The 20,000-nt window shown below is 38.5% G+C and overlaps 1 protein-coding gene across 3 annotated transcripts in view; it reads right to left on the bottom strand.

The window, feature by feature from the left end:
* dennd4b (DENN/MADD domain containing 4B) overlaps positions 1–20,000 on the bottom strand; it is a 64,737-nt gene that overhangs the window by 11,842 nt on the left and 32,895 nt on the right. For all 3 annotated transcript variants that reach the window (XM_079894334.1, XM_079894335.1, XM_079894333.1), the window contains 11 exons: positions 19,902–20,000; positions 18,004–18,104; positions 17,204–17,419; positions 12,067–12,212; positions 10,082–10,215; positions 5,639–5,753; positions 5,345–5,551; positions 2,232–2,360; positions 990–1,134; positions 566–697; positions 304–487 (listed from right to left, as the gene is read on the bottom strand). The exon at positions 19,902–20,000 is cut by the window's right edge and continues 77 nt beyond it. In XM_079894334.1, coding sequence (XP_079750460.1) covers positions 304–487; positions 566–697; positions 990–1,134; positions 2,232–2,360; positions 5,345–5,551; positions 5,639–5,753; positions 10,082–10,215; positions 12,067–12,212; positions 17,204–17,419; positions 18,004–18,104; positions 19,902–20,000 — 1,608 coding nt within the window. The remainder of the gene's footprint in view (positions 1–303; positions 488–565; positions 698–989; positions 1,135–2,231; positions 2,361–5,344; positions 5,552–5,638; positions 5,754–10,081; positions 10,216–12,066; positions 12,213–17,203; positions 17,420–18,003; positions 18,105–19,901) is intronic.

Below are 20,000 nucleotides of genomic sequence, written 5' to 3'. Positions count from 1 at the left end.
GATTTAATAATTTTAGCAAATGTTTTTGGCATTAATTGTTTATTTTAATTTTACGTTTATGATGTAGTTGATTTTAGTAAATATTTTTTGCCTGTTTTTATTTGTAAATTATCTATTTATTTTAATTTGACATTTTTAGAAAAGTATTATTATAATAAATAATTATAATTATTATAATTTTAGTAAATGTTGTTTGGTAGTTTTTTTTGTTTAACCAAATATATATTTTAATTTGACATTTTTATGATTGAATATTAAGTTTGTAGATTGTTTTTATTTTAAGTTCTTTGAGCGTGTGTGTACCTGCTGTCCCTCTCGGCCGGCGGACACCTGAAGTCTTCCTCGGTGTTCTCGGTGTTCTCGGCACAGTCTCTGTAGAAGGTGGACAGGCACACGTCGCTGCGCCGCACCAGAACCGGAGCCGGGCCGGAGGGAGGCTTGCGAGACGCTGCGGGATCCACTTCTGCTTTCTTTGACAGCTTCCTCTCTGATAAACACAACAAACACTGAAACTAGACATCAGAAACATGCGGTCCGGCTGGAGAGCTGATCATCGGTCACTCACTGGCTGCTGACGCCTGAACGCTGCTCAGACTGTTGCTCTTCGTCAGCGATTCGTGGCTGGAGCTGTCACTCAACCCGCTCCAGCTGGACTGACGAATCAGAGCGGAGTAGGGGCGGGGCTTGGACAGCGCTTCTAAAACAGGAAGAGAATGTGAGAATGAGATAGCGACAGAGCGACACGCATCATAATCTGAAGCCACGCCCACACCGGGGGGGAAACAAATACCTTTGACTCTGTATTGTGTGAAGCTGCTCCTCGTCATTTATGATTTATGACAAAAAACAAAACAGTGTCTAAAAGCTGCTGTCACACAATACAGTCAATGGAGACGGTTGGATTGTTTCCCCCCCGGTGGGCGTGGCCTAAATGGTCTCTATGCTGCTGACAGCTGTCAATCATGTGCTGGAGGGGGAGGGGCTCAGACCTGCGCGGGAGCCGAGAGACGCGCTCCGATGCTGCTGTTTGATTGGCTGCCTGAACTGAGCCACAGCCAATACCACGTTACGAAGCTTCGCCCAGCGAAGACGTCCTCCCTGATTGGTGGATGGCCACTTGCTCTCTAGCACCGCCTACAGACGGCAGAATAACACACACACAAACACACACACACACACACACACACACATGAGTAAACAGAAGCATCGTATCAGGGATTCGCACACTTATACTTCAGCCGAACCACTTTGAGTTAATATTTACTTCAATAATTCATCAACACATTCACGGTGAACGGTCACAACATGCAGCTAAACAAATAATATTTTACAACTTTTTTAAGTGTTTTACTTAGTTTTTAATCATTTGTTTTAATTGTTACAATTTTTATAATTTAATTTTAATTAAAAAAATTATAATTTATTAATCTAGTATTTAGTAAAAATGTTTGCTTTTTATTATTTATTTAAGTATTTTATTGCTTTTTTTTTCCTTTTAAGATTATTTATCATAATTTCACTTTTTAATGCTTTAAATAATTATTAGTTTTTCATCAAGGCACAAACCCCAGTTTGGGAAATTATGATTTCATTTATAACTTAAGGATTTTAGTAAATGTCTTTTTATATTTTTAAGTTATTCATTCATTTTAATGCTACATTTTATATGATTTAATTAATTATTAAATTTTCTTTTAAAATGATTTAATTTCAAATTTTTATGATTAAATAATTATCAGCTTTCATTAACTCACAAACCCCAGTTTGAGAAATTATTCTATTTATGATTTAATTAATTTGAAGCATTTTTTTTATTATTTAATCATTTGATTTTTTTATTTTAAAATTATTTATTTAAATTTAACATTTTTGTAATTTCATTATTTGATTGTTTTTCTTTTAACATGATTTTTTTATTTCACATTTTTATGATTTAATTATCGGCTTTTCATCAACTCATTTTGAAAAAAAAAATTGTAATTGTTTTTTATTTTAATTTGTCATTTATGATTTAATTATTATATCTTTTTATTATTATTTTAATAAAAAGAAAGAGAAATTTATTTTATGATTTAATAAATTAGATTTTTATGATTTAATTATTATATTTTTTATTATTTTAATTTTAAATCTATTTATTTTAATTTGACATTTTTACGATTTAATCAATCATTTGATTGTTTCTTTTAAAACTATTTATTTTAATTTGACATTATATTAAATATGCTCACTTTATTGTAGTATCCGTAAGTGATGGTGTTGGGAGTGATTCCAGCCTTCTTCATCTCCAGCAGAACTCGCACCGCTAGAACCGGCTGCCCGTACTGACCACACAGCTGCATCAGGATCCGGTAACACACCTGAGAGCGCGCACACACACACACACACACACACACACACACACACACACACACACACACACACACACTTCAGTCAGGGTCTGAGAGAGCAGACACACACAGTGTTTCTCACTGAAGGCCTGTCCTTCACCTCTGCCCAGATAAAACACTGTCAATATTACATGGATCCGCGGAAGCGAAAATTCTGTATTATGAATATTTAAGGCCAGACAATTAATTTGGCGATGTCACTTTGTAAAGACAGACTACACGGCACACATACAGTACTGTGCAAAAGTCTTAGGCATGTTAATATCCGGATGTTGTCAGACTCCTTGTGCAGACACAAATCTCACTGGATTATTACAATTTATGGCTAAAAGAATGTTTGGAAATGTAAACTGATATTTCCTACTGACACACTTCAGCAAAAGATAGAAATTACTGACTTAAAACCATTTTTTGGGGGGGGGGGGGGGGGGGGTATTAACATGCCTTAGACTTTTGCACAGTACTGTATATTCAAACACTCATATCTATAGACTAAACACACAATATTCATGTGCATGCTCTAAGTTTTTGAAGTTTACACAGAGATGATCAAGTTTTTCAAAAATTTCAACGCTTGCACCTTGGAAGCTGTTTCAGGGTTTGCGTTCTCGAGCTCCAAACGCTGTTGTGTGAAAGAACGGCCAGAACACATGAAGAGTTTCTGTTTTCTGTGAGAGCGGTGTGTGTTAGCGGCCCCTGAGTTAATGATCTTTACAACGGAAGTGAATCAATCAAAACTAACTTTATCTGGACAATAACTTTATTCTAGATCTGCTGTCAGGGTTCCCTTCACATCCAAGAACTTTCCAGGTCCAATACCCTCAAACTCAAGGACTTCATGTGGAACACACTTGAAGTGAGCGCAAGGTTACATCGTGTCTCCTTGTAAGAAACATCGTTACAGATTTCATGTGTCAAACACAAGTTTTTTGCTTTTTGCATTTATTTTTGGCCATATGACAGAGATCCGAGATTCTATTGTCGTATTTCTGTTTAGCCTAAAACTGAAGAGTATTCAGAACCAGTGTTGGGGAAGTTACTTTTAAAAAGTAGTGTTTGCTCGTTACTCGTTACTTTTTAAAAAAGTAATCCGTTACTTTACTTAGTTACCCCATTTGGAAAGTAACTTTTTACGTTACTCGTTACTTTTACGTTACTTTTATGTTGCTTGACTTTGGGCAGAACCCAATATCTGTTCCTAAATATGTAGACATAAAGTTATACAATGGAGGACATAACAGGTAATTATTTTGTGCTCTTTATTATAAAAAATAGTATCAATTTCGAAAGAAAAAAAGTCCTTCTCATTGGCGCTGCTGTGTGCGGCAACTTTTATTCTCAGCCGGCTCTGCATCATGGGGTAGAGTGCGACACTCCGCGATGAGCAGCGCGGCCGCACCACTTCTCTCCGCTCCGCTCCCCCTATCCACCGAACTTTAAATTTCGGCAACAGCCAATAAAGCGCTCCTGCTCTCTAACACCGGTGCGAATCGCGTCTTGATAGCATAGGACAAAATGATATAGAAGACATAAGCTTAGTTTTCAGACATACGACTCACTCTAAGGGAGTAGGAGAAAAAAAAGAGATTTTGAGAGAAAAAAATATATTTTGTTTAAAAGTACACATATTCAAGCTTTCTATATATTTCTCAGGTCTGTGAGACAAGTATAGCTTATCTGAGTTTCGGTTCATTTACAGTATGGAGACGATCTCAGTTCACGCGCTGGTGCCGTCATGATTATTTTGCATGCTATAATGTTATTAAATTCAGGCAATTAATTGGTTGGTAAAACATTGATTAAAATTAAGATACAATTAATACACAACGAAATTCGTTTTAAAGAAAGTCTTTCTACAAAAACAAACTTAATAAAGTGGTCTAAATCATGTCTGCCCACTCCATTTATCTCCCGATATATTGCACAAAATTATGATCTTACTCATGCTTTTCACTTTTCATATAATCAACATAGATTAAATTATTTATTTAGTTATTTTATTTAAACATAAATATGAAACTAAATAGTTTTCTTTAATTTACTTATTAAATTCAGGCAATTGATTGATAAAACATTGATTAAAATTAAGATACAATTAATACAAAACGAAATTCACTTTAAATACATGTTTTCTACAAAAACGAACTTAATAAAGTGGTCAAAATCATGTCTCCACACAAAATTGTTATTTTATTTAATTTAAACATAAATATGAAACTAAATCGTTTTCTTCAGTTCTCAACAGTTCTCTTCTCTCAAGCGCGCAGCTGAGGCAGTGTCGCTGTCAAATATATCCATGGGAAAAGTTACGTTGCGCCGAATTGAAAAAGGAACTACATTTCGTTACCAAATTTTTAGTAGTAACGCGTTACACTACTTTTTACCCGAAAAAGTAGTTACGTTACTGTAACGCGTTACTTTGTAACGCGTTACACACAACACTGTTCAGAACATCCTCCTAAACTATTCTAGAATGATCTGATATTAAGGTTTGCATGGGCTGTATTGAGACGAGCTCAGGCTCGTGTAACAGCCTATCTGTGTGTGTGTGTGTGTGTGTGTGTGTGTGTGTGTGTGTGTGTGTGTGTGAAATGTTGAGGTTCAATCGTAGTAGATTTGTGAAACACTTTCGGGAAACACTTAACGCAGCGCGTAACTAGCGTAAATCAAGCGAGCTAGTGCGCAGAGGCCTGAAGTGTGTGTGAAGTAACACATTAGCGGACCGGACGGAAGAATACAGACTTTTTTCCACAAAACTTCTCGCACAAAATAAATTCAAGCACTTTCAAGAACCCGTGTCTGTATGTGTTTATTTTCCAAAACTTTCCAGAGCATTGAATTTCTTTTTTTCAGGTTCACAAACTTTGAAGGACTTCAAGGACCCGAGGAACCCTGAGCTGTGAAGCCAGAGCACTCTCGGCCTCTGTAACAAACGCCGGTGACTTGACCCTGACCTCGTCTGGCAGCACCACCTTCCTCGTCTCCATGTGTTTGAGCACCTCGTAGGCCGCGTGTAGCGCGCGCACCTTAGCGCTCTCCGCTTTCACGAACGTGGGCAAGCATATGAACCAGAGCCCGTAGCAGTGGCCCAGCAGGCATTTGGACCACATGTCCGGAACCGTGGAGTATTTCTGGGCCTTCTTCTGCGCCAGCTTGATCTCCTGCACACACACACACACACACACACACACAAGCAGAGAGCGTCAGCCGCCTGACCCTGACCTTTGACCCCGTGACCTCATCCTCACCTGTTTGGTTCGGCGGGGGGCGGGGCTACTCGGGGCACTTCCTTTAGCAGGGGTCCGAAGATGATCCATGGGCCGATCGAACAGATCCGGCAGGAGGATCGGGAACGTGTCATAGCTGCAGATCAACAGCATATTCATCATATTATTTAAATATTTACGTGTCACAGCTGTAGATCAACAAATAATCAGCACGCCTGTAGTGTGCGGGTCATGTGATAATCAGAGATCATGTGATAATCAGCGCACCTGTAGTGTGCGGGTCATGTGATAGTCACCTGTGGTGAGCGGGTCATGTGATAGTCACCTGTGGTGAGCGGGTCATGTGATAGTCACCTGTAGTGTGCAGGTCATGTGATAGGTCATGTGATGGGTCATGTGATAGTCACCTGTAGTGTGCAGGTCATGTGATGGGTCATGTGATAGTCACCTGTAGTGTGCAGGTCATGTGATGGGTCATGTGATAGTCACCTGTAGTGAGCAGGTCATGTGATGGGTCATGTGATAGTCACCTGTAGTGTGCAGGTCATGTGATGGGTCATGTGATAGTCACCTGTAGTGTGCAGGTCATGTGATGGGTCATGTGATAGTCACCTGTAGTGTGCAGGTCATGTGATAGTCACCTGTAGTGTGCAGGTCATGTGATGGGTCATGTGATAGTCACCTGTAGTGTGCAAGGTTATAATCGTTAACGAAAACTAACGAAAAAACGAAAACTAGGTGGGAAAAAACATTGTCGTTAACTGAAATAAAAATAAAAACGAGACATTACAAAAAAACGATAACTAACTAAAACTGTAATGTGTGTTTGGCAAAACTAACTAAAATAAAATAAAATTATAGAGTAAATGTCCTTAGTTTTCGTCTTTGTCAAGGTCTTTCATTTTTTAACGCTATTTAAAACAAGCAGCGTATTCGTTCAGCTGCATTTCCTTTCCCTGCTCTCCCTCCGTCTCTGTCACTCATGCGTCTCTCACATGCGCGCGCGCATACACACACACACACACACACACAGCCCCTCCCCTCCGTGCACACCGTCTCCATGAGAACGAGAGTTCGTTTGACGTTGAAAGCAAGTTCGCTAAAGGTTAGTATCTCTATCTCGTGAACACCTTACAATCACACATTAAAAAGTGGTATCAAAATATTTTAAATTCTGAATATAATTTTGTCAGTGTGTTAATGTCGACCCGAGAAGCGATTGCGCCTTTTTTAGAAAGTTAACTAGTACAATGCACTTTTTGGTTGTGGTTGTCGATGTCAAAACACTATATAAGCTAAATAATGTTATGTCATTTTTTTACTTTTACACTTAATGTTTGCTGCTTCAATCCAGATGAGTAGGCTATTGACTGTAGGGAAAGTGGGGTGAGTTGTGCCAGTTTTTACTCAAAGTGACTTTAAAGTGAGGCCATGACAGTAATTCCTTCAACTTAACGATGTAAGTTACATATATTTCAGGATGTGGTGCATCCCTGAGAACAATAACTTTGGATCTGAAATAAATTGTTTCAGAAATATAGCTTTTGGGAAAAAAGTGGTCTCATGGTACAACTTGCCCCTGGTGCGGGGGAAGTTGTGCCTTTAGGTCAGGGGTGGGGAACGTTGATCCTGGAGGGCCATTGTCCTGCAGAGTTTAGCTCCAACCCTAATCAAACACACCTGAAGCTAATCAATGTCTTCAGGATTACTGAAGTTGCAGGCAGCCAAATGTTTTTTTCAGGGTTGGAGCTAAACTCTGCAGGACAATGGCCCTCCAGGATCAACGTTCCCCACCCCTGCTTTAGGTGAATACATTGGGGTAAATTGTGCCAGTGATTTCTGAAGTAAAAGAACATTTTAATGTTATGAACTGTAATGCTATATGAAAGCAAGACAAATTTAATACAAAATTACTCATTTAAGGTTTATTTAGATATTGTCACCCTGGAATACCATAGCATGCGTTTTTCCTACTATGGTCAATTGCATAGGGATTTTGTATTGAACATAACTCTGGATCACAGTGTCATAGAGACAAGGGGGCGGGCTCATTTTACTCAGACGACCAATCAGTCTCTCAGGATCATTGTGAAGCTATCAAGCTACGCCCTAGCAACCATTTAGAGCACCATTGCAACACAATATATGATATTTGTGAATCATTTCAGGCAAAAAGGCTTTGGCAATAGATGCCTGTTGACATAGCGCTGTCTGTCAATTATGTAACATATAAGAATAAAGTGACTAGGCTAATTTCTAAACATACTATTGTGACATAGGCCACTTAAAAACTGAATAAAACTTCTCTTTAATAACATAGTGCAAGCTCAAAACTGAAATCAGTGTTAGCTAAATTAAACAAATAGCAGGCAGGCCTAAGTCAAACAATGATGAGGCATGCCCATCTCCTCACTTCTCAAGATTATCCCCTGTGAGTATGTAGGTCTAGGTGGTCTGGATCTGGCACAACTTAACCCAGGCCCTTTGGCACAAATCACCCCAGACCCACAAGTTTGAAAAACTAGCATGATCCAGCAGTTAAGAGCAAACATCATGCTAACTGTAGAGACTCATTGTGTAGCCTACTAAAGCACTAAAACATGTGTGAAATGTTTTCAAACTTGTCTATAATTGTTCAGACACTACAATCAAAAAACCTTAATCATAGAAATTTTACTTTGAAAGGGAAAAAACAGTTTTTTGCACTAAAATGTGCTTAACTCTCATGCCATGCGTCTCTCTTCTTTGGAGGATGAGTAAAAGTGATTGCTTTTCAAAATTATGTGGTCACATGACCAATTTCTTCTATGGTTTTCCAGAAACAAGGGTGTAACTACTTCCCCCCTGGCACAAATCACCCCACTCTCCCCATAGGGTAAATTTAGTATAGGGTGTGAAAATTGTACAGCTGTGGTATTTGTATAGGGTGTGAATTCTGTATAGAAGATGTGTAGATTTTTGGTACAGCGTGTGGATTTTGTAAGAGGTAAAGGAATTTCAATGGGGTGTGAATTTATTTCTATAATGGTATTTTTTTATTATTACACAATACTTTTTCTGACTTTTTTGAATCTTGCCCCTGACAAATTACCCAAATTACAAAAAAAGACTAAAACTAACACTAAAACTAATAAAAACTAAACTGAAACTAAGCATTTTCTAAAAATAAAAACTAAACTAAACTAGAAAACCCACTTTAAAAACTAATTAAAACTAAACTGAATTTGAAAACAAAAAGTCAAAACGAAATAAAAATAAAAACTAATGAAAAATGCAAAACTATAATAACCCTGGTAGTGTGCGGGTCATGTGATGGGTCATGTGATAGTCACCTGTAGTGTGCGGGTCATGTGATAGTCACCTGTAGTGTGCAGGTCATGTGATGGGTCATGTGATAGTCACCTGTAGTGTGCAGGTCATGTGATGGGTCATGTGATAGTCACCTGTAGTGTGCAGGTCATGTGATGGGTCATGTGATAGTCACCTGTAGTGAGCGGGTCATGTGATGGGTCATGTGATAGTCACCTGTAGTGTGCGGGTCATGTGATAGTCACCTGTAGTGTGCAGGTCATGTGATGGGTCATGTGATAGTCACCTGTAGTGAGCGGGTCATGTGATGGGTCATGTGATAGTCACCTGTAGTGAGCAGGTCATGTGATGGGTCATGTGATAGTCACCTGTAGTGTGCAGGTCATGTGATGGGTCATGTGATGGGTCATGTGATAGTCACCTGTAGTGTGCGGGTCATGTGATAGTCACCTGTAGTGTGCAGGTCATGTGATGGGTCATGTGATAGTCACCTGTAGTGAGCGGGTCATGTGATGGGTCATGTGATAGTCACCTGTAGTGAGCAGGTCATGTGATGGGTCATGTGATAGTCACCTGTAGTGAGCGGGTCATGTGATAGTCACCTGTAGTGAGCGGGTCATGTGATAGTCACCTGTAGTGAGCGGGTCATGTGATGGGTCATGTGATAGTCACCTGTAGTGAGCAGGTCATGTGATGGGTCATGTGATAGTCACCTGTAGTGAGCGGGTCATGTGATAGTCACCTGTAGTGAGCGGGTCATGTGATAGTCACCTGTAGTGATGGGTCATGTGATAGTCACCTGTAGTGAGCGGGTCATGTGATAGTCACCGGGTCATGTGATAGTCACCTGTAGTGAGCGGGTCATGTGATAGTCACCTGTAGTGAGCGGGTCATGTGATGGGTCATGTGATAGTCACCTGTAGTGAGCAGGTCATGTGATGGGTCATGTGATAGTCACCTGTAGTGTGCAGGTCATGTGATAGTCACCTGTAGTGTGCAGGTCATGTGATGGGTCATGTGATAGTCACCTGTAGTGAGCAGGTCATGTGATGGGTCATGTGATAGTCACCTGTAGTGAGCGGGTCATGTGATAGTCACCTGTAGTGAGCGGGTCATGTGATAGTCACCTGTAGTGATGGGTCATGTGATAGTCACCTGTAGTGAGCGGGACACTCGGATCCGTCGGGCTCCTGCGGCTCCTCGGGAGGCATTATAAACACTGTGTGTTCACCGCTGAGACACTCGTCCCGATCGATCAAACGCACGTCCTCCGGTTTCTCCACATCAACCTGACGGACACACACAGATTAAACTCAACTCAACTCAGCTTCATTTATACAGCGATTTTCACAATACTGATGATTTCAAAGCACAGTCCAGCTTGAGTGAGTTCAGTGATGCTTCATTTCTGTTGTAAAAAGTTATTAATTTAGTTCATTTATATATACAGCGGGGGAAATAAGTATTGAACACGTCACCATTGTTCTCAGTAAATATATTTCCAAAGGTGCTATTGACCTGAAATTTTCACCAGATGTTGATAACAACCCAAGGAATCAGTACATACAAAGAAACCAAAACAAATAAGCTCAGAAATTAAGTTATGTGTAATAATGTGAAATGACACAGGGAAAAAGTATTGAACACATGAAGAAAGGGAGGCTCAAAAAGGCATGGAAAGCCAAGACAACAGCTTAAAACTATTAGTAATTAAAAAGCAATCCAGCCCCCTGTCCGTGCAAATTAATAACAGCTGGTTCAGTCCCAACGGATGGCCTACAGAAAGGTCTCATTGCCAAGGTGTCACACAAGACACATCTCATGATGGGTAAAAGCAAAGAGCTGTCTCAAGACCTTCGCAACACATAATGATGGCATTGGTTATAGGCGCCATTCTCAGCTTCTGAATGGTCCAGTGAGCACTGTTGGGGCCATAATACGGAAGTGGAAAGACAATCATTTCACCATAAATTTGCCTCGACCAGGTGCTCCTCGCAAGATTTCTGACAGAGGAGTGAGAAGAATAATCAGAAGAGTTGTGCAAGAGCCATCACCAAGGTGTATGGTGTTTTAGGGTAATGTGCAGTGCCATTTCTCCTCCAAATATGGTGTGTATTATGGCATCCAAACAGTTCAATTTTGCTCTCATGTGACCACACTAAATTCTCCCAGTATTTCCCTGGCTTTTCCAAATGTTGTGCAGCAAACTTTAAACGAGCTTCAACATGCTTTTTTTCTTCAGTAATGGAGTCTTGCGTGGTGAGCGTGCACACAGGCCATGGCGGTGGAGTGCATTACTTACTGTTTTCTTTGAGACAACAGTACCTGCTATCTGCAGGTCTTCTTGAAGCTCTCCACAAGTGGTCCTTGGCTCTTGGACAACTCTTCTGATTATTCTTCTCACTCCTCTGTCTGAAATCTTGCGAGGAGCACCTGGTCGAGGCAAATTTATGGTGAAATGATTGTCTTTCCACTTGCGTATTATGGCCCCAACAGTGCTCACTGGACCATTCAGAAGCTGAGAATGGCGCCTATAACCAATGCCATCATTATGTGTTGGAACAATTAGGTTGCGAAGGTCTTGAGACAGCTCTTTGCTTTTACCCATCATGAGATGTGTCTTGTGTGACACCTTGGCAATGAGACCTTTCTGTAGGCCATCCGTTGGGACTGAACCAGCTGTTATTAATTTGCACGGACAGGGGGCTGGATTGCTTTTTAATTACTAATAGTTTTAAGCTGTTGTCTTGGCTTTCCATGCCTTTTTGAGCCTCCCTTTCTTCATGTGTTCAATACTTTTTCCCTGTGTCATTTCACATTATTACACATAACTTAATTTCTAAGCTTTGAGGTTTCTTTGTATGTACTGATTCCTTGGGTTGTTATCAACATCTGGTGAAAATTTCCTGTCAATAGCACCTTTGGAAATATATTTACTGAGAACAATGGTGACGTGTTCAATACTTATTTCCCCCGCTGTATAAACAGCCGCTCTGGGGAAAACCCTGATGTCATCATCCAGCTCAGTTCTCATATAATGGTGTCAATGCAGGAGATCAATAATATTGTAGAATATTAAGTTAAATTAAAGCCCGGATCTGATTGGCCGCTGGGGTCACATGTGCAGGTGAGCGTCTGACCTTCTGCACACACTCGTCGAAGAACTCCAGGCTGACGTGCCGGTCGCTGACGAACGAACACTCCTCGATGAACTGCGTGAACATCTGCGTCCTCGTGAGCTGCGTGTAGAACTTCTGCTGCGTGCGGTCGCGAGACTTCAGGAAACCTGCGGGAACACGTCATCACAGAGACGCATCATCACCAGTGTTCATCACAGAGACGCATCATCACCAGTGTTCATCACAGAGACGCATCATCACCAGTGTTCATCACAGAGACGCATCATCACCAGTGTTCATCACAGAGACGCATCATCACCAGTGTTCATCACAGAGACGCATCATCACCAGTGTTCTGCTCAAACACTACCGTCTTTTAACACTTTGTCTGGATTTAATAAAAGAAAATTACGCGTCATCCAAAATATAAAAGATTGGATGACGCGTAATTTTCTTTTATTAAATCCAGACAAGACAGAGGTACTAATCATCGGTTCAAAAAAACGCCCACAAAACCTCTCACAATACAACTTTAACATAGTAGGATGTCCTGTTACTTCATCCTCTACAGTAAAAGACCTGGGTGTTATATTAGACTGCAACCTGTCTTTTGAAAATCATATTTCATATGTTACAAGAACAGCCTTTTTCCACCTTAGAAACATTGCTAAGCTACGTAACATGCTATCAGTTTCTGATGCAGAAAAGTTAGTTCATGCATTCATGACCTCGAGACTAGATTACTGTAATGCTTTATTAGCTGGTTGTCCTGCATCCTCTATAAACAAGCTACAGTTAGTCCAAAATGCCGCCGCTAGAGTTCTTACTAGATCAAGAAAATATGATCATATAACACCGATTTTATCATCACTACATTGGTTACCTATAAAGTCCCGTATTAATTACAAGGTATTGCTACTGACTTATAAAGCCCTAAACGGCTTAGCTCCAGTCTATTTAACGGACCTTCTATCGCCCTATAATCCATCGCGCTCTTTAAGATCACTAAATTCGAGGCTTTTGGTCATACCTAGGATATCCAGATCCACCAAAGGAGGGAGAGCATTTTCACATTTAGCTCCAAAACTCTGGAATAGTCTTCCTGATACTGTTCGTTGCTCAGACTCGCTCTCCCAGTTTAAAACTAGATTAAAGACGCATCTCTTCAGCCAGGCATTCATATAATACTTTTAATCTTACAGTTAAATCCGGCCTCTAGTTCATAAACGCCAGAGGAGAACTGGCCCCCGACTGAGCCTGGGTTCTCCCAAGGGTTTTTTTTCTCCATTAGGTCACATGATGGAGTTTTTCGGTTCCTTGCCACTGTTGCCTTTGGCTTGCTCAGTTGGGGTTATTTAATTTAATTTAATCAATCAATAATACTATTGATCAGCATTACCAAACGTGGACGTTTTTTTCCACTAGAAACAAACCTTTTTGTGTTATTTTGATTTAATACAGTGAAGCTGCTTTGATACAATCTGTATTGTGAAAAGCGCTATATAAATATACTTGACTTGGCTTTATTTAAAGCCTTTATGTATAATGCATAATGTGCATTATGATTATATATCTACATAAAGTTCAAATGCATTATAATTTTTGCAGATTCTTTGTACCTGAAACTGGTTGTTTGTCGTGTGTTTTCATGCATTTTACTTTCTAAAGGTGTTCAATATTATAACTGTGATTAGTTATTCATGAGGTGCATTACAAGGCATAACTAATGCATTAAAATACTTTTATAATGCATTATATATAAAGGCTTTAAGTAAAGTGTTACCGAAACTGCTTTTTATATTCATCAGAATTATTGCACTTTGATGACAGTGATAATATCAGGTATTGATTATGTGCTTTATGTATTTGATGTTAAAAGCATCTAATGTGAGTTTGAATATCATTTATAGCCGTACTGAAAGAAACGATGTGTAATTCACCTCAGATCAAGTGTATTCTATAACAAAGACTGTGTCAGTCACTCAGTCTGTGTTTTTAATACTGTTAAAAAGGCGTAATATTTATGAATTTGATCATGTGCTTCTCGGTTTGGTTGCGAGTGCAGGGAGACTCCGCCCACACGCTCTTCTGATTGGCTGTGGTTTGTGATTGATTTTGTGACGTCTCGTAGTCGTGTCATTTCTTGTGTGGACAGACAAGAATCTTATCGCAATACGCGGTGTTAATCGAGAGAAGCAGCAATCGCGATCACAATTAAAGGGATAGTTCACCCAAAATTGAACATTATCCCACGATTTACTCACCCTGAAGACATCCTAGTGTATATGACATTCTTCTCTCAGACAAACACAATCTGAGATGGACAGATGCACTTTTATGATGGACAGATGCACTTTTATGATGGACAGATGCACTTTTATGATGATAGATGCACTTTTATGATGGACAGATGCACTTTTATAATGACAGATGCACTTTTATAATGACAGATGCACTTTTATGATGGACAGATGCACTTTTATGATGGACAGATGCACTTTTATGATGGACAGATGCACTTTTATGATGGACAGATGCACTTTTATAATGACAGATGCACTTTTATAATGACAGATGCACTTTTATGATGGACAGATGCACTTTTATGATGGACAGATGCACTTTTATGACGGATGGATGCACTTTTATGATGGATAGATGCACTTTTATGATGGATAGATGCACTTATGATGGACAGATGCACTTTTATGACGGATGGATGCACTTTTATGATGGATAGATGCACTTTTATGATGACAGATGCACTTTTATGATGGACAGATGCACTTTTATGATGGACGGATGCACTTTTATGATGGACGGATGCACTTTTATGATGGATAGATGCACTTTTATGATGGACGGATACACTTTTATGATGGATAGATGCACTTTTATGATGGACGGATACACTTTTATGATGGACGGATGCACTTTTATGATGGATAGATGCACTTTTATGATGGACAGATGCACTTTTATGATGGATAGATGCACTTTTATGATGGACGGATACACTTTTATGATGGACGGATGCACTTTTATGATGGATAGATGCACTTTTATGATGGACAGATGCACTTTTATGATGATAGATGCACTTTTATGATGGACAGATGCACTTTTATGATGGACGGATACACTTTTATGATGGATAGATGCACTTTTATGATGGACAGATGCACTTTTATGACGGATGGATGCACTTTTATGATGGATAGATGCACTTTTATGATGGATAGATGCACTTATGATGGACAGATGCACTTTTATGACGGATGGATGCACTTTTATGATGGATAGATGCACTTTTATGATGACAGATGCACTTTTATGATGGACAGATGCACTTTTATGATGGACAGATGCACTTTTATGATGGACGGATGCACTTTTATGATGGACAGATGCACTTTTATGATGATAGATGCACTTTTATGATGGATAGATGCACTTTTATGATGGATAGATGCACTTTTATGATGGACGGATACACTTTTATGATGGATAGATGCACTTTTATGATGGACAGATGCACTTTTATGATGATAGATGCACTTTTATGATGGATAGATGCACTTTTATGATGGATAGATGCACTTTTATGATGGACGGATACACTTTTATGATGGATAGATGCACTTTTATGATGGACAGATGCACTTTTATGACGGATGGATGCACTTTTATGATGGATAGATGCACTTTTATGATGGATAGATGCACTTTTATGATGGATAGATGCACTTTTATGATGGATAGATGCACTTTTATGATGGACAGATGCACTTTTATGATTGATAGATGCACTTTTATGATTGATAGATGCACTTTTATGATGGATAGATGCACTTTTATGATGACAGATGCACTTTTATGATGGACAGATGCACTTTTATGATGATAGATGCACTTTTATGATGGATAGATGCACTTTTATGATTGATAGATGCACTTTTATGATGGATAGATGCACTTTTATGATGGATAGATGCACTTTTATGATGGACAGATGCACTTTTATGATGATAGATGCACTTTTATGATGGACAGATGCACTTTTATGATTGATAGATGCACTTTTATGATTGATAGATGCACTTTTATGATGGATAGATGCACTTTTATGATGACAGATGCGCTTTTATGATGGACAGATGCACTTTTATGATGATAGATGCACTTTTATGATGGATAGATGCACTTTTATGATTGATAGATGCACTTTTATGATGGATAGATGCACTTTTATGATGACAGATGCACTTTTATGATGATAGATGCACTTTTATGATGGATAGATGCACTTTTATGATGGACGGATACACTTTTATGATGGATAGATGCACTTTTATGATGGACAGATGCACTTTTATGACGGACGGATGCACTTTTATGATGGACAGATGCACTTTTATGATGGATAGATGCACTTTTATGATGGATAGATGCACTTTTATGATGGATAGATGCACTTTTATGATGGACAGATGCACTTTTATGACGGATGGATGCACTTTTATGATGGATAGATGCACTTTTATGATGGATAGATGCACTTATGATGGACAGATGCACTTTTATGATGGACGGATGCACTTATGATGGACGGATGCACTTTTATGATGGATGGATGCACTTATGATGGATGGATGCACTTATGATGGATAGATGCACTTTTATCATGGATAGATGCACTTTTATCATGGATAGATGCACTTTTATGATGGATAGATGCACTTTTATCATGGATAGATGCATATTTATGATGGATAGATGCCCTTTTATGATGGATAGATGCACATTTATGATGGATAGATGCACTTATGATGGATGGATGCACTTTTATCATGGATAGATGCACTTTTATGATGGATAGATGCACTTTTATCATGGATAGATGCACATTTATGATGGATAGATGCACTTTTATGATGGATAGATGCACTTTTATGGACTTCAAAACAGAAACAGCCATTCACTGCCATTATAAAGCTTAGAAGAGTCAGGATATTTTTAATATAACTCTGATTGTGTTCGTCTGATGTCATATACACTAGGATGACTTCAGGGTGAGTAAATCAGGGGCTGATTTTCATTTTTGGGTGAACTATCCCTTTAAACTATGATTAATGTTGCATGTGAAGGTATAGCGCACCCTGCAGGTTGAAGAGGGAGCTGCAGTCTGTGGTCCGGTCTGACGGAGCCTGTGTGATGGGCAGAAGGAAGGAGCGGTAGCCTCTCAGTAAACAGCTCATGAAGCGCAGGAACGCCTCCTGGATCTCCAGCTCCAGCTGCTTCTGACGCCCGTAGATCAGATCATAATCCGTGAGCAGGAACTCCAGCGTGGCCTCCTCCTGACCCGGCGTGTAGACTGATGAGGACGAGAGAAACACACACACACGTCAACTAGAGGTGTAACGATGCCCTCAGGTCACGACTCGATACATATCACAAAGCTGAACTCATGATACCATATTATAGCGATACTCCAAGACAGGTTAACAAAAAAAAAATCAGTTCATTAAAATGCTAAATTTGATATTACATTGTGTGTGTAAATGAATAGTCTTGGACTTGGTGCTGAAACCCAATGAACAACAGAGACACCAGAATAACAATATTCATGATTCTATTTTAGATGAATATGCTTGCACTGACTAGATATATTTAAAATAATGAAAGCCACTTTTTATTGATAACATAAGACATTTGGCTTTATCAGGACCCATTGTGTTATTATACATTATATTCAACATTATATATAGTAGTTTAATGTAGTACTGACACTAAACTCTGAAAACTCCTCAGTTCTCACGCAGTATTTTTTTTGGGTGAACTATATACATTGACACTATCCACGAAGCATATTGTTGCATTTTTGTATTACGATATATTGTGACACCCCTAGTGTCAACAGGAAATGACATCATCTGTGTGTGTCAGGCGCTCACTCACTCTTCTCCAGAGTTTTGTTCAGGTTGGTCAGAGAGTTCAGCAGGATTTTCCCATGTTTCCTGGGCAAAGACCTCCAGGACAGAGGCTTCTTATCTTCAGACCTGGACGAAGAAAGTTCAGCACATTATTATTTACAGACAAAAACTTGTCTCTTCAGCTGGATTTATTTGATCAGAAATACAGTAAAAAAAATTTGAATTTAAATATCTGTTCTCTATGTGAATATACAGTAAAGTGTGATTTATTCCTGTGATCAAAGCTGAATGTTCAGCATCATTACTCCAGTCTTCAGTGTCACATGATCCTTCAGAAATCACTCTAATATGAGGATCTGATGATCAAGAAACATTTATGATTATTATAAGTGTTGAAAACCGTGATGCGTTTTCTTTCTCAGGATTCTTTGATGAATAGAAAAGCCAAGAACATGAACCAGAATCTTTTGTTACATTATAACTGTCTTTACTGTCATTTTTGATCAGTTTAATGCATCTTTGATGACACTTTTGAACATTAGTGTATATTAGTCAATATCAACTTGATCCTATATTAATTCTGTCTTTATTCTATATTAATGCATTATATCAATTATATATCTTCATTCTATATTAATGCAATACATTAATTATATATTGATTCTATGTCTTGATTCTATATTAATGCATTATATTAACTCTATGTCTTGATTCTATATTAATGCATTATATTGATTCTATGTCTTGATTCTATATTAATCCATTATATTAATTCTATATTGATTCTATGTCATTATTCTATATTAATGCATTATATTAACTCTATGTCTTGATTCTATATTAATGCATTATATTGATTCTATGTCTTGATTCTATATTAATCCATTATATTAATTCTATATTGATTCTATGTCATTATTCTATATTAATGCATTATATTAACTCTATGTCTTGATTCTATATTAATGCATTATATTGATTCTATGTCTTGATTCTATATTAATCCATTATATTAATTCTATATTGATTCTATGTCATTATTCTATATTAATGCATTATATTAACTCTATGTCTTGATTCTACAGGGTGGGCCATTTATATGGCTACACCGTAATAACATGGGAATGGTTGGTGATATTAAAGTCCTGTTTGTGGACTTCTAAATGGCCACCATGGTCACCACCCATCTTGAGGAGTTTGCCCCCTCACATATACTAATGTGCCACAAACAGGACTTTAATATCACCAACCATTCCCATGTTATTACGGTGTATCCATATAAATGGCCCACCCTGTATATTAATCCATTATATTAATTCTATATTGATTCTATGTCTTCATTCTATACTAATGCATTATATTAATTCTGTCTTGATTCTATATTAATGCATTATATTGACTCTATGACTTGATTCTATATTAATCCATTACATTAATTCTATATTGATTCTGTCATTATTCTATATTAATGCATTATATTAATTCTCTCTCTTGATTCTATATTAATGCATTATATTAATTCTCTATTGATTCTGTCTTCATTCTACAGGGTGGGCCATTTATATGGATACACCGTAATAACATGGGAATGGTTGGTGATATTAAAGTCCTGTTTGTGGCACATTAGTATATGTGAGGGGACAAACTCCTCAAGATGGGTGGTGACCATGGTGGCCATTTAGAAGTCCACAAACAGGACTTTAATATCACCAACCATTCCCATGTTATTACGGTGTATCCATATAAATGGCTCACCCTGTATATTGATGAATTATTTTAATTCTATATTGATTATGTCTTGATTCTATATTAATGCATTATATTAATTCTATATTAATTCTATGTCTTGATTCTATATTAATGCACCGCCCATAAACCTCCAGCACTGCACCGCATGATCGCGTATGTTCCCAGAAGACTCACTGGAAGATGGTGTTGGTGTCGAGGTCCACACACACCACGTCAGACGGGGGGTCGTAGAGGTCAAAGTAGCTGGAGTGAACGCCCACGATGAAGGGCATG

The sequence above is a fragment of the Squalius cephalus genome (genome assembly GCF_949319135.1).
Source record: "Squalius cephalus genome assembly, chromosome: 15".
Lineage (NCBI taxonomy): Eukaryota > Metazoa > Chordata > Actinopteri > Cypriniformes > Leuciscidae > Squalius > Squalius cephalus.
The sequence above is the reverse complement of the archived record's forward strand: the minus strand, read 5'-3'. Positions and strand labels throughout refer to the sequence as shown.